Source organism: Prunus persica, chromosome G1 (assembly GCF_000346465.2).
Source record: "Prunus persica cultivar Lovell chromosome G1, Prunus_persica_NCBIv2, whole genome shotgun sequence".
Taxonomy (NCBI): domain Eukaryota; kingdom Viridiplantae; phylum Streptophyta; class Magnoliopsida; order Rosales; family Rosaceae; genus Prunus; species Prunus persica.
This window is the reverse complement of record NC_034009.1, coordinates 16,028,202-16,053,396: the sequence shown is the minus strand read 5'-3', so window position 1 is coordinate 16,053,396 and position 25,195 is coordinate 16,028,202. Positions and strand designations below refer to the sequence as shown.

At 36.0% G+C, this 25,195-nt stretch overlaps 3 protein-coding genes and 1 long non-coding RNA gene across 9 annotated transcripts; 1 reads left to right on the top strand and 3 right to left on the bottom strand.

The window, feature by feature from the left end:
* On the bottom strand, positions 1,132–10,225 carry LOC18792507 (clathrin interactor EPSIN 2). 4 transcript variants are annotated; one of them, XM_020554408.1, is made up of 14 exons: positions 9,790–10,225; positions 9,160–9,285; positions 8,847–8,898; positions 8,601–8,680; positions 8,441–8,519; positions 8,120–8,203; positions 7,791–7,936; positions 6,358–6,741; positions 5,891–5,932; positions 5,184–5,276; positions 4,907–5,091; positions 3,773–4,020; positions 2,140–3,085; positions 1,132–1,999 (listed from the first exon to the last, which is right to left on the bottom strand). In XM_020554408.1, exons 2-14 carry the CDS (start codon positions 9,192–9,194, stop codon positions 1,533–1,535), a joined length of 2,841 nt encoding a protein of 946 aa, XP_020409997.1. In that variant the 5' UTR covers positions 9,195–9,285; positions 9,790–10,225; the 3' UTR covers positions 1,132–1,532. The 4 variants fall into 4 exon arrangements, with proteins under 4 accessions (XP_020409997.1, XP_020409996.1, XP_020409999.1 ...); XM_020554407.1 differs by having other exon boundaries at positions 9,794–10,225; XM_020554410.1 differs by having other exon boundaries at positions 3,773–3,990; positions 9,794–10,225.
* On the top strand, positions 14,096–16,352 carry LOC18790150. Of its 3 annotated transcripts, none has more exons than XM_020559995.1 (3): positions 14,096–14,305; positions 14,638–15,025; positions 15,847–16,352. In XM_020559995.1, exons 2-3 carry the CDS (start codon positions 14,669–14,671, stop codon positions 15,874–15,876), a joined length of 387 nt encoding a protein of 128 aa, XP_020415584.1. In that variant the 5' UTR covers positions 14,096–14,305; positions 14,638–14,668; the 3' UTR covers positions 15,877–16,352. The 3 variants fall into 3 exon arrangements, with proteins under 3 accessions (XP_020415584.1, XP_007224763.1, XP_020415587.1); XM_007224701.2 differs by having other exon boundaries at positions 14,097–14,305; positions 14,652–15,025; XM_020559998.1 differs by lacking the exon at positions 14,096–14,305 and adding an exon at positions 14,362–14,381.
* LOC18791985 (mitochondrial import inner membrane translocase subunit PAM16 like 2) lies at positions 16,926–20,802 on the bottom strand. Its single transcript, XM_020554629.1, has 4 exons — positions 20,640–20,802; positions 18,686–18,773; positions 17,509–17,642; positions 16,926–17,420 (listed from the first exon to the last, which is right to left on the bottom strand). Exons 1-4 carry the CDS (start codon positions 20,640–20,642, stop codon positions 17,289–17,291), a joined length of 357 nt encoding a protein of 118 aa, XP_020410218.1. The 5' UTR covers positions 20,643–20,802; the 3' UTR covers positions 16,926–17,288.
* On the bottom strand, positions 24,388–25,195 carry LOC18792186. Its single transcript, XR_002269971.1, has 2 exons — positions 24,950–25,195; positions 24,388–24,850 (listed from the first exon to the last, which is right to left on the bottom strand). It is a non-coding gene; the product is annotated as an uncharacterized LOC18792186 (long non-coding RNA).

Below are 25,195 nucleotides of genomic sequence, written 5' to 3'. Positions count from 1 at the left end.
CACACACACACGCACTCTCTCTCTCTCCCTTTTCTTCTTCTATCTCTCCGTCTCTCTCCCTCTCTTTCTCTTCTTCCTCTTCCCTCTTCTCTCTCCTCCATCACAATCCAAAACAGTAAAACATAAAGACCCACTCCATACCTTTTTTCCCTCTTCTTCCCTTCTCTCTCTCGCTCTCCTCTATCTGCTTTTTTTTTTCCTTTCTTCTTCCATCTCTCCGTCTCTTTCCCTGCTTCCTCTTCCCTCCTCTCTCTCGCTTCATCACAATCCAAAACAGCAAAACATAAAAACCCACTCCATAATTTATTTATTTTTCCTCTTCTTCCCTTCTCTCTCGCTCTCCTCTTTCTGCTTTTTTTTTTTTCTGAGTTGAGTTAAGATTGAGTTGAGAGATAGAGAAAGGCTAAGTTTCGGAGGCTGAGGGATTCATCTGAAGGCTGAGTTTAATTTTGTAAGTTCATAGCGCGATATTATCGATAATATTGCGATATATTGTCCATTTAAAGCTGCAACTTGAACGAAAATATCGTTACTGAAATATCGGCGAAATTATCGAGGAAATTATCGATAAATTGACGATATATATATATATATGGAAATGTGCTAAAATATCGCTGCCCCAAAAAAAACAATAATTTCGCCGAAATATCTGCGAAATTATCGATATTTTGTTCTATGGTGGTGAGAACAATGTCAGGTTTAGAAGAGAGATTGTCATAATTATTGGCACATGAAGGAAGAAATGATAGAAAAAAGTACGTACAAGGTTCGATAAAACTTTCTTTTCAAGAGACGGAAAAAAATTCTGATTGTGATTGCTTTCTAGATGTCGTGTAATTATACCACATTTCGAACAAACAAATACCATTTGCTGGAAATTCTAATTTAATTTGCCGACCTTTTAGATTTAGTGCTATTTTATCACCGTTCAATTTTTATCATTCCTAATAAGGAAAGAGGTACCGCTCAACCACATGCCTGACGGAATCACCATTTATCTGGCTGGACAGGGATGGGAATGGCAAACCCAGCCCTACTCCGTCCCGTTCTCATACCTTCTCACCAAACACACAACATATTCTGATTCCATTAGAGAAAAAATAAAATAAAATAAAATAAAAGATGAGAGAGTTGAGGAATGAATCAACACTTATTTAGCCAACTGACAAAAAGAATATATATCTGACATTAAAAAATATAAAAAAGATAAAAACAGAAACGATAACCTGAGAACGGTTATCTCCACTACTACACAAACAAGACAACAGTACAGTAGAAACCAGCCAAGGCAATGCACCTATATAACTCTCTAGTGACCCCTTGAGAAACCAGGAGAGTTACAAAGGGGGCGGATAAAAAATACATCACATGGGGCCACATAAAATTACACCACTTCTGTTTTGAAATACAACCTTCTATACCAAATATTGGTCTAGATGTGAATTGTGATTGAATTTTATAGTAAAAACCCACCTTGGCATTGCAATCTTATCGACCTCAAATCAAACATGCATTGATTATTTCCGTGAATTTCATCGGTAGCCACCGCCATACGGCTGCTGAGGATAACCACCTGCCCCCATCATGGGGTTATAACCAGCAGGCATGTTTGACCCAGGAGGCAATCCAGTTGGCCCTTGCATCCCCATGCCCATATTCATTCCCATTCCCATGTTCCCCATCCCCATCCCCATTCCCATACCCATGGGTTGATTCATGCCTCCATAGCCACCCATGCCCATGCCTCCACCCGGACCGCCACCCATACCCATAGCCGGACCTGGACCCATACCCATGCCCATACCAGAACCTATCATAGGGTTTGGTTGACCCCTAAGAACACTTGCACCTGCACGACCAATACCAGAACCAGATCCCATAGCTTTACCCATGGTAACAGTAGATGCTGCAGGAGTTGCTGGCTGCTTCTCCATCCTCTTCTCTTTCCGGTTAATGGAATCAAAATCAATTCCAATATCATTCAATGGATTAATTTTGGCTGCAGGTGAAAATAAAACAAAAGCCATTACAAGACCCACAAAAAACATAGACAGTCAATAAACAAGTTGAAGAGGCTTGTCCTACTGCCAAAAGAGGGAAAAAAAAAAAAAAAAAAAAACAGGCACATATGGCACTCACCTCCGGATATATTAAAATTAACTAGTCCTCTGCTCAGTGTATCAGCCCAAACTGCTGACTTGGGCTCAAACTTGTCTTTAGGTGGTTGAGCAACTATAGAAAGTGCCCCTGTTGAAGATGGCAGTGCTTGATGTGAACCTATTGAAGTGTTTGGCCCTGTTTGTGGAAAAAGGTTGCCAAGAATATCACTGTTGTGCTGCAAACCTGGTCCGGTTGGAGCTTGATGAACAGCCTGCGAAGCTACTGGGCCGACAGAACCCTGTTGTGGATGAAAGTTCCCACCATTAAGCTGTGCAGCTGGTCCAGTATGAGTTTGAGGAGCCATGTACGAGGTGATGGGAGATGTAGAACCTCCCTGTTGTGGGAAGAAGTTTCCGCTATTGGGAGCGGAAAATCCACCTTGTTGTGAAATGAAATTCCCACTGTTAAACTGTGCAATTGGTCCTGTCGGAGTTTGGGGAGCCACATGTGAAGTGATGGGAGCTGTAGGTCCTCCCTGTGGGGAAAAAGCCCCACTGCTGTTTTGTCCAGCAAATCCAGTTTGATTATGAGGCACAATAGCTCCAGGCTGCGCATGAAAATTCCCGTACATATTAGCATTTGGCTGTGAAGGCTGACCTGTTGGACCTGAAAAGGGTGGCTGTGAAGTCATGACAGGTGAAGGTCCAGGAGGAGGGAGAATATCTGCGAGAATATCAGTGTTGTGTTCAGCAGACTGCTCTTGAGGCAAAAATTGTGAGTTTGTTGGAGGAGTTTGAACACTGGAAACCCCAGGTGCCGAATATGTTACAGCAGAAAATGAGTCCCCAAAGGGAAAGTTAGCTGCACCCTGGTTCATGGTTGGAGGGAAAGAGTCTGTGGGCGTGGAAGTCTGTGGCTGAGGTTGGACAGTCTCACTGGAAGGGAGAGCTCTGAAGGGGGAGTCGCCAAAAGGATCATCAAATGACTGCATCATAGGAGAACACTTTTAATCCAATAATTATAATTGGCTATACAATTTTGTCCCCAAAGTTTAGGCGGAAATACTTAACTTGCAGTTATAAAGGACTCGATTGGAAAATTTAAAACTATGGGGACTTAAGTGGAAAACACCTCAAACTACAGGGGCCAAAGTTTAATGTAGCCATTTTAATTCCATGGAAAATGACAAAAACATAGATGAAGATACAGCACAGAAAGCAGGGGTCACAGATTCTCTAATGTCAACTACTCTGAACATGTTAGCTATTGAACCATTATTAATATGAGATGCGATGAGAAAGAACTTCTAATATTTCAACATTTTCAAATTATAAATTCCGTTCCTATAATTGTAGAGAGAAGCCTTTTACATACCAATATTACATTTGACCATTTTACTCATATGCTAAATGATCCATATATTTACTCCCAAGGAAGATAACCCATTTAAAAACAAACAGAATAATGAATGTGTCCAGGGGAAATTTGTTGTGTGATATGCATATAACCTGTAAAAGTGGGTCATAAAAGAGACATATTACTCTGACCAAAAAATGGACATGTTAAATACATCAAGGGTCAAATTGAAAGATCTCCTAAACGATTATCCTGTCATAACTCAACTCAAGAAGTATGGCCCTTCAAATTTTTTTATGACATAAAAAATGCCTACCTGGCTCATAACATTAGACGCTGATGGAGTTGCCACAAATGTGGTCGCAGAACCAGAGTTTGCATGGGCATCAGGTTCAAATGTAGTGGTAGGAGATGTAGTTGGCACAATGGCCAATGCATTTGAAGAGAATGAGTCTGATAGGGAGCCGAGTAAGTCAATCTCCACATTGTTTGAGGTAGCTGGGGCAGCTGAAGCAACTTGGGCAGTTTGGGCAGCTGGGGCAGCTTGGGCAGTTTGGGCAGCTGCTAAAGGAAAGACAGTATGAGTTTTTCATAGTGCTGCGTTTTTTTTCTTACTGTAAACAAAATAATATACCTAAAGGGCCACAAAACAACTATATCAAAACGAAACCTGCTTGCAAAAGGTAACCAAAATAGTTAAAGATCTGGTTCTATATTCAGGAAACCAACATAAAAACACTATTGTTACACAAGATCTTGGTTCTCTATACACATCCAAAACTAAACTACCTTTGCCTAAACAGTATTATGATGTTGAACACAACCGGTAAAAATAGCATCCAAGCCTGATAAGAGGATCAAACTAAGAGGAGGCTGCCAACAATAAATCTACACTGCCCAAAGTTATCACAACTGCAACTACCATGCCTAATCGGAACATAACCTACACAACCACCATCACCTATCATCCAATCACAAAGTATTATGTCATTACCTCAACCTCCACAGCTCCTACTGATATCACCATTATGATTTATAGTCACTAACTTTATAAGACATATTGTGGGCATTTTTCTCATATAAAGAAAACATGCAACTTTTCACATATATAAAGGAACTTCTGGTTCTAAATTATCAGAAAAAATATATATGAAACAGGTAATAGTTCTCAATTAGTCTGGTATATTATGTTTGACTGTCAATCAGGCAAAATCATGTCTGAATGTGCTAACATGATTAACAATCAAGATAAAAGAAAATAAAGAATTCATGCAAAAGTAAAGTGCATATCGAGTAGGGACCATCTGCCGTTCAAATACCCCCATCCTGAGGTGTGCAACATTTCACAATCAGAACCAATGAGTTAAAATCATTGATGATACAGTGATAGCTCATTATTCCGCACTTCAAGCTTGAATAAAGCACAAACATGTACACAGGACTTACTAACCTGAAACAGAACCAAATGGAACGCCTGAAACAGAACCACGTGGATCAAAAAATTCATCGGAAGGCTCCACTTCCTGCTTTACAGGTGATGCAGAAGCAACTTGAGCACTGGTTGCTTGGCCTGGATTAGTGCTTGTTGGGGGAGAAGAAGCTCTAGGAGCAGAAGCTGATGGAGTTTCTCCACCCCTGTAAAGAAATATTAAATGATTGAGCTACTGTTATAATAGAACAAATATAAATAAAATGTGAATTATATATCTTTATAAAGAAAAAAATACCTTTCACTGTGAACAGGACTTCGAGATTCACTTACAACCTCTTCATAACTAGGAGGAGCACCAATGTTTTGTTCCGAAAATTTCCTACTTAGCCTGCGGATAATGACTAGTATTCTTAAGGGGAACTCACAATATTCTGGAGTTTCAAATATATTATCATTACTTTGTTTTTCTTACCAAAATCTTTAATATTTCTTGAATGTATCATATATTAATTTATGTACATATATACCACCAATAAAAAACATATACAGAAATATAGATGCCAATGTGGGTAAACATTGTTTTTCTAAAAATGCCTATAAATTAAATTAGTTAATTCTTTTTCAGGTCATGCTATCTCCATCCACCTATTTTAGTGACCAAAAAACATAGAAGCCTTCTTAATTGGAAATAATAGAAATTTCCTTCATATGAGTAAGTAAAGAAACCTAGAGATCTTAAAAATAAAGTAAAGGTACTACCAATCTTAAAAGAAAATCCTTATACTAGAAATCATAATGTTCCTCGTACAACAAAATATTTAGTGAAAAAATTTGAATTTCTTCATATGTATTATGTGATTTAGAAGAGTGATAATATTAGGATCATAATTGTATCATTTGATTCCTGTCCAACTTTAATCACATATAGTCATGTCCAATAAATGTCTAACACGCACACAGATTTTTAGACATATATCGAGCACAAATCAACTGAAGATTTACCTTCCATCCTGAGATTGGTCATCAGCTCTAGCGCCACTACCACTGCAGTGAGGATAAATAAAGGACAAAAAATAAGTTTACAATCTAGGTCAAGGCATTGATTGTAGCCTAAATTGTGGCAGATATTTTCTTTTAAACAAAATAATTTGGCACGTTACGAAGATAACTTCCAGTTTTCAAGCATTAAAATGGAAAATGTGTTTGGTCCCTGTTCAAAATAATATTTTTTAAAAGAATTTCTTATCCTTCATCAGGGAACTATCACAAAAATTATATATAAAAATAAAACAAAATTGTTCATAACAACTTTCCCTTCTTAATGTTCAAGTGAAAAACTAAGTCGACATTCTTAAATTAGAGAGTTGAGCACGATAAGCCAAAACAAAATCAATAACGCCACCAATAAAATGAAAACGGCTCTTAATCATGCTAGTGATTCAAGATTATCAACAGAAGTAGGCAATTACCGAGATGAATATTGGCCATCATCATCCAATGAGCGCTCTCTCTCTCTATCAGAGCTTCTACTTCTAGAGTCATGGTAATCATCAACACTTCGACTTCTTCCTCGGTAATCATCATCCCTAAAACCTTCTCTGCCGTTGCGTTCATCATATTCTCTGCCATAACGATCTCCGTCACGGCTATATGAATCCCCTTGTTTTCCATACCGGTCGTCATCCCTATAGCCCAATTCTCTTTCCCTCCCATAACCATAACCATTTCTATCCTCATCCCTGCCTCCATAGCGGCCTTCATAACGATCATCGTCATATTTGTCACCATATCCTCCTGTACTCGAATAGGAACCGGGCCTATACATTCCGCCTGGTGATGATGTATTACGAAACCTGTTGCGATACAGAAAACAGTCATAAACCTGTTTCGTTATGGTTTCCTGTAAAGGAAGAACCAGGGGTAGTTTTACAATACTACTCCTTTGACTTCTCCCTCTTACAACTAGCAAAAACATTTATAAAAGGAAAAACATAAGTAAATCACTGTTTTGAACTATTATCTGAACTGCACATAAGATGATGAGCATGATAAGCCACAATTAGCTAGTGAGATGTTCCTCACAATAAATATGGAAAATTTTAAGGGTCTATCATAGGAAACATTTGAATTTAACAAAATTGAAATAGAAGTCGCAAGAAAAGGACAAGGTGCCCATTTATGTTTGAAATTACAAAAGGGAATATTACAGGAAAAGCATTACAATTAATTCATAACTCATCAAATGAAGACAAATTAAAATCAATGAAATATTCTTAAACTGCCTCAATAATTTAATGTAGATGCAATAACTCAAAAACAAGAGACAAGTTACAGCCACTCCTCAAATTAATACTGAGCAGCAATAAAGAAACTTCAATATGAGACTTAAGAAAATTAACGCTCTCACATATTTCTACTGAAGAAACTTTTCCTGTTCTTAATTGCATGGACTGCTTTTTAAAAATAAAAAATGGATGTCAAAGCAAGGCAGAAATTATGTTTTATTGTTGGAGTGTTGCTGTATTTTACCGTGCTGTTTGTTTGCTGCCATGTAATATTATGATTTTTAGCTCTCTTTTGAAGTTGTAGTTGAGTAGTCTAGCTCGACAAGTGGACATCTTCTCCCTTGTATTATATTATATAGTATTATACTTTTATTTTTATTAATGAAAGCATGTCTCTTATAGTAAAAATAAACAAATACAATAAACAAAGCAGCAGACCAAACAACTTCAGGCTTTCAGACCATTGTGAACCCCATATAAATGAAAAATAAAAATTACGAAGCCTGATACTATAGGTACAAACAATTGTATTTAATTTTATGCATTATATGCTATATAGCAATGTCCGAGAATAACATGGCAGTATTTTTAACAACCCTTTCTGAGAGAATGCTTACTTGTCCCTGTTAGCAGCTGCTTTCTGTCTAACCTCAATTATCCTTTCTTTATCATTGACAAGGGCCACAAGACTCTGAGACTTCTTTCTGACATTACTTCCCTGGTCCCTTCCACTGGAATCAATGTATTGAAAATCGGATAATGTCTGTATCATAGAAAAAGTACTAGTCCAGTTAGCTCAATAAATAAAGCACATTGCTAAGCCATTGGGGCTAGCACAAGTGGTTAGGATAGCAGATACATTTTCTTTGCAATTCTCCTTTTTTTTTTTTTTTTAAAACCAAAGACTTAATATGAATCTTGGAAACAGCATTCAGGCGGAAATTACTGATATTTGATAAGCATGCTCCTTGATATCATCGATGACACGCTCTGACCCATGAGCCACCATGTATTCCAAAACAATTAATGCCTGCAGTTAAGAACAAAATATTTTATGAACCAACACATATGGTAAACAAAACATTACCATATTGCTGCATCGTAAAACTAAAAATAGGAAATCTCATGACAGTGATAATAGGAGTTACTCATACAGTACATGGAGATGGAGGGGACCGAGGGAGAGAGAGAGAGAGAGAGAGAGCGAGCGAGCTAAACAATGTGTATCTGCCAGTTACTACAAAAAAGGACATGGAACATGACAAACCTTGTAAACATGCCTCCAATTCTTCCCAGTATCACTTAGCCGCTTCCAAATTACGGACATGATCATTTGGTATTCATGGCTGCACAATTGTTCCAAAATGAATTATTTCAAAGATAGTTAGAGATTCAAAGAACCCATAAAAGGAAACTACGAAGCTTACTAGTTTCTGGTTGCCTGTGCAATATCAGCAAGAAGTGATCCATGAGGACCCCAGGGCTCATTACTAGTAGCATCAAGAACCTTGAAAGGAAATGGGAGAGAGAGTGAGTAGTTGAGTAAGAAAGAGAATATAAATTCAAAGCCTACTAGAGTTCTACCTCACGACCACTGAACCTAGGCATTGATGACTATTAACCAACTTACTTTTGCATATTGACATAGCACAACTAACAGAGAAGAAGGTTACCTTCTGTTCTATTCCAGGAACTTTAAGCACTTTTTTATTCACCTCTCTCTTGCTGCAAGAACACAATAAAGAACTACAGTTACGCAGTTTTGGTTGCAAAATATAGGGAAAAAGAAGAAGTTATTTCATCAACAGAGGGGGAAAAAACTCGAAATTTGTCAAAAGTACAATTCAAAATCAGTTTTTTCACAATAATTTTAAAGTAACAAGCAACACTCAAATGCTAGGTAGGAAGATCATTATCTAAGCATTAAATTGAGAAAGAAAAAAAACAGTAAGCAATTTAATCTGATGAACACAATTCAATACTTACATGTCCCTAACAGTTTGATCAAAGACTTTCTTCATTGTAGCTCGTTTCCGAATTAACAGAAATCAATAACAGCAGCAAATTCCACGATCCAATTCAAATGAATATCGCCTCTAAGGAAAACTTTACCTATAAGAATCATCAATTCAATTAATACAAGACAAGGTTGAAGATCTTTGGACCCAATAACAGAACAGAATGTTCATTTATTAAATCACCAAAAAAAACAAAAAACAAAAAATTGGTTAAAAAAATGCAACACATCAATTGAATTGAAACCCAAATGTCATCGAATTCAGAATTGGTTGGAAAACTGGAGGAATATGCTACATGTTGTAAATGGAAGAGGCACCCAAATGTGATGTTTTCAACCAATTTACATATAAATATAGAATGAATCCTTTGAATCAAGTATTGACAACCCAGATACCATCTACATCTAATTTGACCCATATCAATTGGGAAATCGAATTTGAATTCAAATGAGCCATTACAAGAAGAAAAAAAATGCAAAGGTAAGCAATCAGCAGAGCTGAATCAAATGAAATAAAAACACTTGGATGGATTAGATCTGAAACAGAGAAAAATGAAGCAAAATGAGAAATACCCAGATCTAAATGAAACGAAACCTACCTACCTGATCCAAATGAAGCGATTATTGAGACCAAGAAAAAAAATTGTGAAAAAAGAATAAGAATTGGATCTGTTACAGACAAAGGGAGGGAAAGGAGGAGGAGCAGATAGAGAGAAGTGCTCCTGAATTCCCTAAGCTGTTGTTTTGGTCATTGTCTTCTTCTCCGAACAAAATAAGAATAGCAAAGAGAGACAGACAGAGAGAGAGAGAGAAGAGGTCTTTGGCCTTGGCTTTTGGATTTTGGGTTTTTTTGGTTTGTTGGGTTTTTTTTTTTTTTTTTTTTCTCTAATCTCTATCCATTTTGACTACAAAATTTCGTTTTGAAAAAAATGAAATTAATAATTTATTTAAATGGCAAAATGACGAGAAAGACAGCGCACCTTACACGCAGCCAATTAAGGAAAACAACCCTCTCTTTCTTATGATCTTATTCATTTATTTTTTACTTTCCTTAATTGTAATTAACCCATTTTTAAATAATTCTTAATTGTGATTAAACTTTTTTTGTGTGAAGATTTTATACTTTTCTTCCATTTGGAGATGTAATAACAGTGAAGGAAGGGTCCCCCCCTCTCACACCAAAAATCAATAGTGAGAGTGTTTGAATAGCTGGAGTGCTAAAATGTCTCTATCTTGTTGTCCTTAGACAATTCAACCAATTTTATGTTGAAATGTTATTGACAATTTTTCACTATTTTATGTTGAAATGTCACTGATATAGCTCACAACTAGAATACGATATATCACTAGTCCATTGTTTAAGAAGCAGACCGGTGATCTCAGGTTCCAATTCTCATATCACTTTGGTAGTGTACATGTGTGTGTGAAAAACTTCCCAAGTTCAAATTCCCATGTTACTTATGATTTTGTACTTTTTCAATTTTTTTGATTGTAGGAATTCGCATAAACACTTATCGTCCACTTGTTAATATTTATTAGAAGTTCCATGATAAATAAAAAGACGTTATGTTTTAAGTTTGAACATAAACCAGTTTGGCACACTTTAGCTCTCAAATTACAGACCGAACCAAACCACCTAATCAATGTCGGTTCGGATTGACACATTTATGGAGAAAAATTGTGTTGGTAATCAAACAAAATCACACTAAGTGTCGGTTCGGTTTCTTGGATATTTCGGTGGACCGGTTATCATGCCCACCCTACGTTATTTCTCTTTAATGTTTTTTTTGACCTTTTTGGTCATAATTCTTTAGTGTTCAATTACTGCTCAAAACTTTATTTGATAAGCAACCGGCATAAAAGCCTCTTTCTACTATATTCTACACAACCTTGAAAAGTGGCCAAAAAGAGAAACCATTAAAACAGCCAGCACCCATTCTTCTTTGCTTAATATCGACAAAAAAAAATATAAACGCATTCTCATTTTTTTAATATCGCTTGTAAAAATAAATAAATAAATAAATAAAAATGATTAAGAATTGATGATGATGAGAGAGATAGGAGCTGTCACAGCTCATAATGAAATTATTCCCGGGTGAAATTACAGCTCATATTTTATGTATGCCAGTGCCATTTTGTGATGTCCCCCGTTGTCCAAAATAGAATCCCTTGCGATTGCGAAGCATCATATCATCAACACACAAATCTTATTCTATTGCTAACGCGGTTCGCTTGCACATATTGAATGGAAGACAGGTGAAACCAAGTGTTTCTAGGAACATTCTTAAACTTTCATATAGAATATATTTCCACATTTTTTTAATGGATGACATTAAAACTTAAATATTTCTTATTTTAATGAATATTAAGAAAGGATTTTGGTCATAAAACTACTATTTCCCCTAAAATTATTATTTTTCTTATTTCAATTTTCTTTACAAATTAAAATTTGTTGAAACTCCAAAAAACAAAAACGAAAATAAAAGCCAACAACCAACGTAGTTGAAAGATACTCAAGACGCAATAAAAGAGTTTGTAGTTCAAGTGAGTAAGAGAAATCTTGTGTTCGAATCCCCTTAAACCAATATCATTTGTATATATAAAATAATGCAAAGGCACACTCGTCACTTCTTGTTGAGGTGTGCACAAGATGTCTCTACAACAGGAGGCAAATGCACTTTTAGAAAAAGTTGGGGGGGAAAAGAGTGATGTTTTATATTTTATTTTTGTTCCTCAAATTCTTCTCAAGGTAAAAGCAAATTATGAAATTTACATAGCAAAAGCAAAAGAAAAAGAGAGGCTACTAAATAAATAAAGGGGGTCTAAAAAGCAACACAACTAAGAAATGTATTTTATATAGTGAAAATCTGTAATGGTGGTAAGCATAATCATATAGCACAAGTGATCAAAGCACATGTGTTTTTTAAAACTTGTGACTTGTCAATCAAAGTAGGCCAAGACATGCTTTTTTCTATTGGAGATGGCTTCACTCGGCCAACGCACGAAACAAAAAGCTTGCAGATGGCTTCAGCCCTCCGTTTAAGACCACTCTGCAAATCCCAGCCCTCCTTTTTTGAGCATACACATACGCTTTCAATCTTTCAGGCCATTTGTCTCGATATGCAGCGTCTAAGCATTCCTTGGCCTTGTGAACTTTTGACTCGAGGTAAAAGGTCCCGTTCTCGGCATTATTTTCGAATGAAGTGTTGTATCTCTGCACTAATTATATAAGCGATAGTTTAAATTACTCTAAATTAATATACTTTGTGAAGAGGAGGTTTTGAACTTGGATTTAAGAAGGATTTTTCCGAACCCGTTCAAAATACATACATGAGACCATGATAAACTTCCTCCCAAGTGGTTCTCTCTGAGACATTAAGAATCTGCCTAGCTTCTTGCTCTGTGATGACCTTGGTACTTCTATGAACAGAATTCTGTAATGTTTCTTGCGCTACACCCGATTTTGAGGCATGTACAAAATAATGCAGATAAATATGTAATAGCCTGTGTAGACATCTAAAGTTGGTATGATTTGTAGCAGGGGGCAAGGAAAAGAAAACCAATAAGATTTAAACTCTGTTAAATAGATACTCCTGACATTATGTTCAAGTACTTAATATATGCACAAGGAAGGAAAGAGCAGAAAAGTGTGACATAAAACATGTTAGCAATATAGAACCAATAGCACCCAAATAGAATATTTGATTCTTTTGGGGGGCATCGATTTACGAGTATTAATTACTATTATCTGTAATTTGTACAAGAACAATTGTTGGCTTTAGAAGCATTGGTTGAGTTGAAATTTGTCCCACGTTGGAAGTTTAGAGTTCCTTTAAAGTCATTTTAGTAGTTTAGTTTGAGTTGTGTCATCCAAGTGGCCCAATAAGTGGCTATGGGTTTAATGGCATTTCTTTGGAAGACATTATGTGTTCGGCTTGTTTTCATGAAGTTTTTGCAAGTTAAAATGTTCTTAAAAATAAATAAGGATGGACTAAACTTAAATTAACTAGAAACAAGTTAATCAAAAAACAAAATCAAAGTAAAACCCTTTTTAAACAATTACTAAAGCTAGGGTCCCCAATTTTTAGGACTAGGGATTGGAAGAAAAAACCATTTAGGACCATCCATGTCACCATCTGGTTCACGAAATGGATTTGATGGGAAATCACTTCCCATGTCATTTCCCAAGGAATGTGAATGAAAGATTCTTTTTCAACGTTTGGTAATGTCAAGAAAGTAACCGGGAGATTTCACTTTGTTTCCTTTCCCATGTTTGTTTTGAGTAGGAATGGAAAATAAAGTTTGTATAATTTTCCAATTATACCCATATTAAATCAAATAAAAAAAGAATGTATTTAATGATACGTTGTAATTATAAATTGTTCATAGGGATAAAATAGTCATGAAAATTGTGCATTGAATGTTGGCTCATTTTCCCAAACTTTTCCATGATGAGGGAAAACAAACCCAAGTTAAGAGAAGAGCTTCACTTTTTCCCTTACTTTCCCATGTGCCAGGCAACCATTTCCGGACTTACCAAACATGGGAAAACAATTGAATTCTCATTCCCAAGCCTTCTTTCCTATGAACCAAACGGGGAGGGTCCTAAAATTTGGGTTTGGGACACTATGCCTTGAGATGGTCTTAGATGACTATATGTATGCTTTAGTAATAGGAGAAAATAGTTACTCTAATCAAATTTTGAAAGTTGAATTTGTTGAATACCGATGCATCGAATACTAAAATATTGATGACATGTTTACTTATAGTAATGTGTATTGGAATAATTCTAATTTCAGCTTCTCATGTGTTTACTAATATATAAGCATAAGAATAATTTTAATTTTTAAGTTTTTTCTGAATTTACTAACACATAATATATAAAAAGATTATATCAGTTGGACGATAAATTCCATAATTGAATACCCCTCAAAATAAGAATCCCGAAAGTGAAAAGGAGATGGACATAAAACCTTTTCTGTTCACCACTCTCCATCTAGTAACGATTTTCACCTCCGATGGGTATTAATTAGTAAATACTAGACTAACCCACACGGCCCGTCTCGAAACTTCAGGTGAATCTTCGTGCGCCGCTGCCACCGACCACGTTCTCAGGTAAACTCGTCGACTCGTTCTCAGTTTTCAGTTCTGTTTGGGTTTTATTTCATGACTTTTGTTTGGGCAATTTCAGGTGATGACTATATTCTGTGCTTTTGTGGATTTTCTGGGTTATATTTGTAATATGATTGATGGAAACAAATAGAAATCGAATCTGTTTTTTTGTATATGATTGAATTCCAATTGTATTGCTCTGTTTGTGTATCCACTGAATCTGTTTTCTGAACTGCATTGAACTCTTAGGCTTCAAATTGTATGTTTCATTGAATCTGTTTATATATTTTCTAAGTGGCAAAATCTGTTTGTGTATCCATGGAATGCTGAGTTAGAGTCTCTCTATCAGTGTAAGAAACAAACACAATGCTGAAGTTCCTGTCAAGGGTGAGGATTGAGTTCAATGCCTTGGACCCACGTACGGCCTCGTGTCTGGAGTTCTTGGCACAGTGCAATGCCCGGAAGGCCAAGGAGTCCAACCCCTCCTGCGCTGTCCAAGTCAAGCGCCGAACCGATGATGAGCCGCCTAAGATCACCGTCACCTTTGTCAATGGAGTCGAGGAGGTGTTCGACGCCACCGCCACTCCCGCCCAGGACATCAGGAACATGATTCTCGAAAAGGGTCAGAGCCTCGAGACTGAGCAGATGTTCCGCGACGCTGGTGAGCCTTGGCCCGTTGTTATCCCCGCCGAGGAGCTCCACCAACCGGCCCCTGGTACCAAGGTGCGTAAATATTTTACATTTCTCTGATCCTTTTTTGCTTTTGCTGGTTTCTTTTGGGTGAACTGTCAGTGTGGCACTCCGTCGAACATCTAACATGCAACGAATGAAAAGGTGGTTGGATCCGATTTTATTGTTTTTTCAGTACATACTGGCACTGTTTCTTGTTGACTTGTAGTAACTAAATGCTTTGAATCTTTAGACTGTTGAAACTTTTTATTGCGTAATTTTTATTATTGGTGTAATTACCATTGTTGCTTTTGCTGTGCTTGCTATGTGCACAATGATCCCTTTGCTATCATTTTTTATTCCTCCCAAATCCCATTTCACTCTTTTTTCTTTCTCCTTTTTGAGGTAAAGTTTATTATACGGATAAAACTATCACAATTTTCCTATTTTGCAATTGGTGTTATTAGCGTCTTATGCACCAAATACCATTGGTGTTTACGATTACTGAATATTTTAGCCTGCAAATATTTTTAAGACGAAGCAAGAAGTTGGGAAATGGGGATGTTGGGATTTGTTATCTAAAAAGAATCATATCGAATTTTAGCAGTTGCCTCACCTGTTCATATCAAAATCCATATCGAATCATATCAGAATCCTCTTGCTTGTTATGTTTCTTGTGTTTTGTATGCGTCTGTGTGCCTCTGTGGCTATTGAAAGACGATTCTGTAGCCTTGCCCCCCATTGCTTTTAGATAGGGGGATTGAATACCACTCTTTTGGTTATCTTATTACTGAATGCTCCTTCTGCTTAAGCCCTAGAAGGATTTATTTGTTATCTATTGTTTCTCTTATGGTGCTATGCGTCGTTTCTTTCAGCCGAGGAAAGCAGAAGAGAAAAAGCAGTAACCTGTTCTCATTTGATCACACAGATTACTGGGGAGCGCTTGTATAGTCAAGTCTGCTAGATTTCAGTTCGGCGTTTCATTTGGAAAAGAGAATACTGTATTGGAGTTGCAATTTAGACAATCCCGTCTTGTTGCAGTTTTGCTTCACTGTAGAAGCATTTGATACATTTAGTAGAGGTTGAATCCTCGGAGTAGGAATTGTGGATGCTAGGAGCCATGTTTTCTTCTTCGTTTTTTTGACACTTCTGTTGGAGCTTACAGCCATTATAACATTGTTCTGGCCTGCAAGTGAGAGAGCAAGTAAAATCGGGGCAAGTAATTTGAATAGATGGACTGCTAAGTGTCTCTATCTTGTCTTTAGACAATTCAACTAATATTATTTTTGTAATCATACTCGATAATTGGTAAAGCTAGTCTCAAGTCCTCATTTTTCTCCTTTATTTGTTTCAAATTTTTATCAAATATTATGTTTCATCACGACAAATGTAGCCGTCAGTTTAACATGAGATTTTTATGTTTTTATCTTGAAATTCATTTGGAAGGGAAGTTTTTTAACATGAGGAATTTGAATTTTAGTTTTTAGTGTAAGTTGCTTCATTGAACTTCGAAAATATAGTAAATTTCAAAATTTCCCGTTATATTTTGACCCTTTATTGGAACTTTGGATACTAAACTTTAAAAAACGTAGCATGTCCCCAATTAGTGAATCCCCCATTCTTGAAAACACAAACAACATTTTGACGTTTTCAAACTCAAGGCACAATTCTGAATCTATTTTATGAAATTGATTTTCTGTGTTTTTCAAAATAACTCACCGAACGAATATTTTCATTGTTTCTGATTTTAGAAAACGGAAAATGACGATAATTTTTCATATTCTGTTTTTGTTTCTCAATTTTATTGCAACAGTAAAGCGAATTGTAAATTTACAAAGACAAAAAATGAAGAGGGTACTAAATAAATAAAGGGATCTAAATAGCAACACAAGTAATGGTGCTAAAGCATAATCATAGAGCACAACTGATCAAACTTGTGACTTGTCAATCAAAGTAGGCCAACAGATGCTTTTCTATTGTACAAAAAAGGAACAAAACACAGAGTTGGATTGGGAGAGAGTATAATTTCTGTCCATTTAGACAGCTTAGCTTGGCCAAAGCACGAAACAAAAAAGCTTGATGGCCTCAGCCAGCCCTCCGTCTAAGACCACTTTGCAAATCCCAACCCAACTACTATTATTATTATTGATCAAACATAAGATGTGAACACAACAACTTCAACAAACTCTGGCATTTCAAGGGGGATGAGATAAACGAACGTGTGTATACAGTTTCAATCTTTCGGGCCATTAGGCCTGAACACTAATTATACAATAAATGAAAAGGGGCAAAAATTGGAGGAATTACAACCATACTCTCAACTAGGGGTACCCGTACCCTGACCTTTGTCTCGATATGCAGCCTCTAAGCATTCCTTGGCCCTGTGAACTTTTGACTGAAGGTAAAAGGTCCCGTTCTTGGCATTATTTTCGAATAAAGTGTCATATCTCTGCACAGGTTTAAGAAAGAATTTTCAGAACCTGTTCAAAATGCATATATGAGACGGAAAACAAGATATAAATGTGGAAAGTATTTACCTTCATAACTTCCTCCCAAGTGGTTGTCTCTGAGACATTAAGAATCTGCCTAGCTTCTTGCTCTGTCATGACCTTGCTGCTTCTACGAACAGCATTCTGTAATGTTTCTTGAGCCACACCTGATTTTGAGGCATCTACAAGACACCACAGATAATTAAATAAGGGCCAGTGCATCTAAAGTTGGTATGAAATTTAGCAGGGGCAAGGAAAAGAAAAACAAATTAGATCTAAGCTCTGCCAAATAGATAGTCTCCTGAGATTATGTTTGAGTACTTAAATATGTGCATACATCTATACTCTAACCCAGGTCACGACAGTAAAGGGCAGAAGGGGACCAATAGTACCTAAATACACCCTTTGATTTGTTTTTTTCCAACATTGGCGAGTATTTATCACTATTATCTGTAATCTGTACAGGAACAATTTCCTTGGCTATGTGGTTATTTGAGCTGCACCTTATTTCTCCTTAGGGATGGAGGTCAAATCTTAAACAATGAATTTTCTGAAGTTCCAGCAAATCCTTGCAAAACGGTTTGGCCTCTATTTCTCCCCAACATCACAGGCAACTTTGTTACCAACAGATAGTGAACTTATTAAAGCATATCTGAATCAGAGTTTGTAATCAGTCATGCAAAATCTCCATTTGAATCCATTATTATAGGCCACCACATATTTTTTCTCACAGCGTTAACAACCCATTTCACCTTCCTCCTATATCATCATGTCATGCTCAACTAAAACAAAGAATCGGAAAGAGATCATAATAATATAAACAAATGCAAAAAATAGCTTTCGCATTGTGAAAACTAGATAAAATAGGCCAGCCCAATTCAAGAAAGTTTAGACCATTTGGAGATTTTAATTTCCCGATAGATCAGAAACCTCTTGATCTACCTGTGGGATAGGACTACCAGACAAATATATCCTAAATGTTTTCAAAATTCAATAGATAACTGAAACTAGTACTATTTTAATTTGTTCTATTTTGGGACCATTCTGTTAGATGAGCTAGAACCTTAAACAAACATAACTACATGAGCCACAACAGTCAAAAGTAACATACCGAATAAGTATAAAAGCATGATTACCAAATCAGCTATATAATATTGCAAAAAAGAAAAAACTATGCTAGAATTACAAACCACACATTGAGTTACCATGACCAAAGAAAACTTACTTTGAAGTGCCTGACGATATGCTTGAACTAGAGCCCTTGCCACTATACTAGAACCCATCACAATTAAGTTAGCAAGAATCTTTGCAGCCTGCACAAATGTATGAGCAAATGACATAAAGTAGACAATCTAATGAACATGAAGTCAAGAGAAATTAATGTCATTTTAAAATCAATGCTTCCAGCATTGACTCTCTCTCTCTCTCTCTCTCTCTCTCTCTCTCTCTCTCTCTCTCTCTCTCTCTCTCTCTCTCTCTCTCACACACACACACACACACACACACATGTTCATGCAAGCATGCACGCACTAAACTTGATGAATACAATCAAATGAAATCAATTTGTGATAGTGAACTCTTTGACCTTGTTCCATCTATTCCTATCAGCATGTCACTAAACACTCAACCAAAATGCTTCTCGGAGGAAAAAGGAAGTTCAAAAGCAATCAGTGACATTTTCACCTTAACCATGATCATCTATGAAACTATTTCTTCTAAACAGTGCATCAAGTAAAACAACAAAAATGGTCAATGCTACCAAAAAATAATAATTTTGTTTCTTTAATGAGCATCACAGATTTTACTAATCTTCTCTATATCTATAAAACATGCCATAGCGAACAAGCTTGCCAGTGGAAAGCAAACCAGGTGTGTAACCAAAACAGCACACAGTGACCAAATAAACCTGAGGTGCAATCCCAAAATCCCAAGCCAAAATAAAAGAGAGTCTAAGAGGCAGGTGGCTTCCAAATTCCAAACTGCATCAAGGAGTACAAATTTTATATCCCAAAAGTTCAGCGAAGCACACCAAGAAGCACAAAAGCTAATTCTACCCCAGAACCCTTTAACTTCCACCCTATTATTTTCGAAAATCCATTTATCTCATAGAATCCACACTACCCACACAGTAGCCATCACAGCCATCTCACAGCTTCACAACGCTTTTGGTTTTCGCCCCCACCCCTCCTCCAAAAACAAAATGTTTCTCAACAAACAAAGAAAGGCACAATTTGGGTAGGACTTCAAAGAAAATAAAAGATATATCACAACCAAATACTTCAAAAGAGAGAACTGGTCAGAACTTTGAATCACTAATGGACTTCAGTATTGATACTTTACACTCATAAATTTTGACCCATTTATTTTAAACCGGCTGTTATGCAATCATAAAAACCCATATATTTTAAAACGCCCAATTTTATGGGCAGATCACAAACCAACAACCTTTTACCACATTTCTATTGTTTTTTTCTCTATAATTGACCTTGAACCATACATCTCAGACTGGTAACCTGATTAAAGATCTTAAGAATGAATCATGACATTCTAAATACATAAACTCCATTCAGACAAACAATTCCCCGTCTAGACACTGCATTTGGCTGGATGGGCATATACGTTGATTCTGGAAATTTTCCCAAGGGGTCTAAAGAGATAGTCAAAATGCTGTTTATTATTCTACCATTGCGAAAAAAAAGTAAGGCTACTAACAATCCAATATGGCCAAGAAATAAAAAGTAGACAAATTTTTGGATTATTATTAAACCTTAATGTTGGGATGGAACTCAGTTTGAATTCAACCCAGCCATCAACCCGCCAATATTAAAATTAAATTGGGAAACAAATATACTCTCCTTTACATTAAAAGAAATTTTTTTGTCGATTTAACATCTACAATAAGCATATCAAGCACCTCAATGCTCTAATTTTCCAGGAAGAAAAAACATCAACATATTTGCATACATGAAATATCGTCTCAAAACACCGTAGACAATCTTGAATTGTTGGTGGCCTAACTTCAAGTTTGAACTAACGTATAACCATATCAGAAATTTGACAAGTCTCACAACAAGTTTGAATTTCCAGTTTTTTTTTTTTTCCTTCTTCTCGGAAACTAGACAGAACATTAATGCGAGAACCGTGAAATAACAAAGAAGAGAAGAGGAAATGGAGCATACCATAGCTGAATAGTATCAAATCGATCACTCTGTCTGTCTTCTTTTCCGTACAAATTAGGGTTTCCAATTTCTTCTTCTTCTTCTTCTTCTTCTTCAGAATTTCGCATATGTTGTTTTATTGATGTTTGGTTGATGGGTTTGCCCATAGGAAGCGAAAAACTTCGTGTGGCTTCGGATCTCCTGTAGCCAAATATACTTTGCCCTCTCTGTCTCCTATCTACCATTTTGACACGTGCACCTTTACGTAACAGAGCTTTACAATTGTTAAGACTTATAAAAATAAAATTTAAAATATTTTAATTTAGATGGACAGTTTTAGCCCTCAAATTAACGGCTAAATTGACGGAAGGATTCAATTGGAATGGATGAGAGAGTTAGATGACATAATTGCCTCAAAAAAAAGTTTAAGAACCCAATTGCAACTCAAGATAAAATTCAAGGATCCCTACAGTTAAAAGCCCAAGATTAGCAAAAACTGTATCCTAACTTGGTTGGTCAAGTGACAATTTGTGCATAGTGGATGTTGTTTGAACTCTACAAATGGCATGGTGTTTAATAATTTTTTAATTATTAATTTAAGTGAAGGTGTCGGATGGGGGTGGTCTTGTGACGGGGCCGAGAGAGACGGTGGTTTGGTCAACGGTGACATTCGGCGGTGGGGGTGCCCTCTAAACCTAAAAGGGGCAAAATAATCTTTTTCCCTATAAATTTAAATGGGCCTGGGCCACCTTATTGACTGACCTATTACAAAAGAAAATTCTAAACCCATTCACCAAAATCAATATACTTGATTTATGATATCCTAATTATTAAAATTTTTAACCACTATACACTAATTTTTCTTTTAAAAAATGTACATTAGATCACATATGTTTAGGAGCACATGCTATCTCTTTATTATATATATATTTTTAAATTATTTGTAAAAACTTATGTTTCAAAAACCATAAGTAAAAGTCCTTAGCAAAAATAAACTTACTCCTTCGTAATAGTAAGATTTCAATCATAAATATAATTATATATATAGATAAACTAGATTATCTAATTATTTTATTAGTCTCTGAATTTAGACCCGATTTGCATTTGAGTCCATAATTTTCAAAATCGTTCCGGTGGTCCTTTAACTTCACTTTTGTTAGGATAAATAGTCCTTACGTCAATTTTGTTAACTTTTTTTTGTTAAATGTAGGGGTAAAATGGTATTTTTATATTAAATAAATAAATAAATAATCATATCTTTAAAATAACAATAAAATCAAATCAAATAAAAAACCAACAAAGAAAAAAAAATAAAGTTTGGGGGGAGTAGAAATCAGGATACAGGGGGAGAGAGAGAGTTTAATTTTAATTTTTCAATTTTTTAATTTTTTAATTTTTTATTCATATTTTAATCAATTTAATACAAAAATACCATTTTGCCCTGCATTTAACAAAAAAGTTAGCAAAATTGATGGTAGGACCATTTGTCATAACAAAACAGAAGTTGAAGGACCACGGGAACGATTTTGAAAATTGAGAGACTCACAAATGCAAATCAAGTCTAAGTTCAGGGACTAATAAAACGATTAACTCTTGTTTATAGCAAATGACTTTGGTTAAGTCTTTGAACAACTAGGAGAGAACTAGGAGGAGCACTTACATAAGTCAGAACTTTTTCTTTGTCTCTTATTTTTAGTACTTCATTTTTTACTCTTTTGCTATTACTTATTATTTAATTTCACATATGTGCTGAGATGTTTGATTTTGTTGTTAGTATGTTTAATTAAAGGTCATTCTACATATTATTTATAAGTTTTCTTTTATTATATCGGATCACAATTAAAACCCCAAGGCACCAAAAAAGTTGTTGCTTTTTTTAAGAAAAAGAATTATGAGTCATCATCTAGTTCAATGCCTTCTAGCACATGATCTAATTCACCACATCATCTTGCTATGCAAAAGTGAAGTACCTTAAAAAATCCATCTCTTCATATTGAAAAATTGATAGACAAGCAATCAAAGCAATAAGTGATGGACAATCAGTTGCGACTTACAACCACAATAAAGGACATTTTGTATCTAGCAATTAATTCATTGACTTATCTAACTGGGGCAATTAAAGTTTTTTACAAGAATGAACATAAAAGTTGAAAAAATTGTCCTAGATAAGACTGCTCAAAATACTCAGTATTTTGTTGTAACTAAAAGTGATTAGCCAAGAGTTCGTTACCAAACTCAATTGAGTGAGGCCACTTTAAGGAAACTATTCAAATTGTGTTGTTCTCCATATCTCAATCTCCCTTCTTTTTTTTTGGTCTGAATCTCTATTCAACAGCTTTTGTATCCAATTAGGCCAGAAGAATAATAATAGCGGCATGATGTTCGTCATAAGAGACAAAGTAAGTAGCCTGTGAGGTTGGATTATATCAGCACACCATGAAAATGGACCAGAACATTCAGAGGCACATTTTGACCCATGAAAGATGCAGAAGTTGAGCAAAGCCATTAGCCTGAGTTGTAACTTTCAACACCGACCACAAACAAGTACGTAAACCATTTGCCATTGCGAGATGAGGGAAAAGCAAACCAAAGACAATCAGATAAATCTCAACGTGGGCCAACCCAAACATTTGACTTATGAGATTGTCAGGTGGTGATCAGGACTTTCCAGCTGTAACTATTCATTTTAATTCACCTGCTCCTGTAGAAGAAGAAGCTCATTACACAGGTTCCATTATTATTTTAGTAAATTTAGGTTTTACCCATAAAAAAACTTTCACTTTTGGAAAAAGCCAAAGCTTTTTCAAAAAAGACGGAATAATCTCTCAACTTTCAAACCAAAGACATGCAAATGTAAAGGATTTCTTAGGAAATCAAAAAATAAATAAGGGCAATTTTGTCCATTTTTGCTTCTTTTAAAAATTTTCTCTCTCCTTTGGGCTTTTCCAAAGTCTCCCTTATATTTTCTATATTTGTATTTATTTATATCCTTCTTAGTGCTTATCAAATGCTTTAAATATTAAGTAAACGTGAGTTGTACCAATTGGGCAGAATAGTGTATTCGTCCTTTTATTTTTTTAGCTCGAATTCGCCTCTTCTGTAATATGATTTTGTAAAAAATAATACTTGTTTTTTTTTCTATTTCTTTACTGGGTTTTCTCTCACTCATCAATTATAATGAATAAATAAATAGTAATCAAAACTAGATAACATTTATTTTGGTTTTGTAATCAAACTACATAACAACATTTCATGATGGGGCTCCAACAATATTCTCAATAATACTTGTTTTGATTTTGTCTTGTATTTATTTTATTTGTTATATATTTTCAGCTTAATATATACTTAAGTTTATTAATTAATCTCGGCAGGCCAAGTGACTGGATTTTGGAATATGGTAGTTTGCAAGGCTGCTTCCAAGTAGACGACAGGTCGTGTGGATCCCACAATCCCACTGACTCTCTTAAGGTTCATTGATCTGCAGCCACTTTCTAACATGGCAGGCTACCTGCCTGGTACCCAATAATATACGTACCATTCTCATCATGTCATATATTTGGAGTCAAATTCCCGTTAGCAGAGACGACAAGAAGCATGAGGCACTACGCAAAAAGGCTGACAAGCCACTATGTCTTCTTCTTTTGGCTCTGCAAATCTTCTGGTTTTAGAACGAGGAAGAATCGAAAATAGAACCTCGGGATGACGGTTAGGTTTAATTTTCGAAGGTGAATGTATGATAATAACAATTATTCGAGGCAAGAGCAACAAATTGAACGTGAATGTCTTTCTTTATTGCTAAATTACTCATCAGTGCCTAGAGCACAGGAAGGGCCAAGAAACATGATATTCTCCACGCAATAAATAGAAGCCAATCAAACAATTAAAAGGCCAAAGCACTCACTATACAATCACAAATTAAGAGACCCCAAGTGGGAATACTGAAAAATGAAACTGTGACAACCAAGCTAATTCCAAGACCCTGCTGATAAATTAAACCCTCCAATATTATCCACTTTCCCATTTAATCTTGCTTGGTTCCCAACTTGAAGAATATAGTAAAATCATGTGCAAGATGGCCACCAACAAAGTAGAAACACACTGGTCTGAATTGCTGATGTTGTAGATCATTGAAGTTTCTGCCAGACCTTTATTGAATGGACTTGGATTGGAAGCTTGATGCCTCAATTTCCCACTTTGGGAGCCTTCCTTTATTCCACTGTTTAAATTAAAACCTGCAATTGTAATTGGAAATTAATAACGCAAAACTAAAATGGTTTGATGATAATTGCAAATGTAAATGATAGCAAGAGACAACGAAGGTTTTCACTTACATGATCGGTCTATGCTTAATAGTGAACTGGAGGTGGGGGAGATGCATAAATGTAAACCGGTGGTGGTGGTGACTTCACAGGAGGTGGAGGGGACTCGTAGATGTAAGGGGGAGGAGGAGAGGGTGATGGTGGTGGTGGGGAGTTGTATTTGTATGGTGGAGGAGAGTGTGTGGGGGGTGGTGGGGAGATGTATTTGTATGGTGGTGGAGGAGATGGTGATGGTGGTGGGGGAGAGGTGTAGTGGTA

Coding starts and splice junctions, on each gene's coding strand:
- LOC18792507 (XM_020554408.1), bottom strand. CDS start 9,194: ATGAAGAAAGTCTTTGATCAAACTGTTAGGGACAT. Junction 8,681..8,846: donor TTCCTGGAATAGAACAGAAG/GTAACCTTCTTC, acceptor TTTCCTTTCAAG/GTTCTTGATGCTACTAGTAA. Junction 4,021..4,906: donor TCCATTTGGTTCTGTTTCAG/GTTAGTAAGTCC, acceptor TCTTTCCTTTAG/CAGCTGCCCAAACTGCCCAA.
- LOC18790150 (XM_020559995.1), top strand. CDS start 14,669: ATGCTGAAGTTCCTGTCAAGGGTGAGGATTGAGTTCAATGCCTTGGAC. Junction 15,026..15,846: donor AACCGGCCCCTGGTACCAAG/GTGCGTAAATAT, acceptor CGTTTCTTTCAG/CCGAGGAAAGCAGAAGAGAA.
- LOC18791985 (XM_020554629.1), bottom strand. Junction 17,643..18,685: donor ATATCGTCAGGCACTTCAAA/GTAAGTTTTCTT, acceptor GGTGTCTTGTAG/ATGCCTCAAAATCAGGTGTG. Junction 17,421..17,508: donor CTTGGGAGGAAGTTATGAAG/GTAAATACTTTC, acceptor AAACCTGTGCAG/AGATATGACACTTTATTCGA.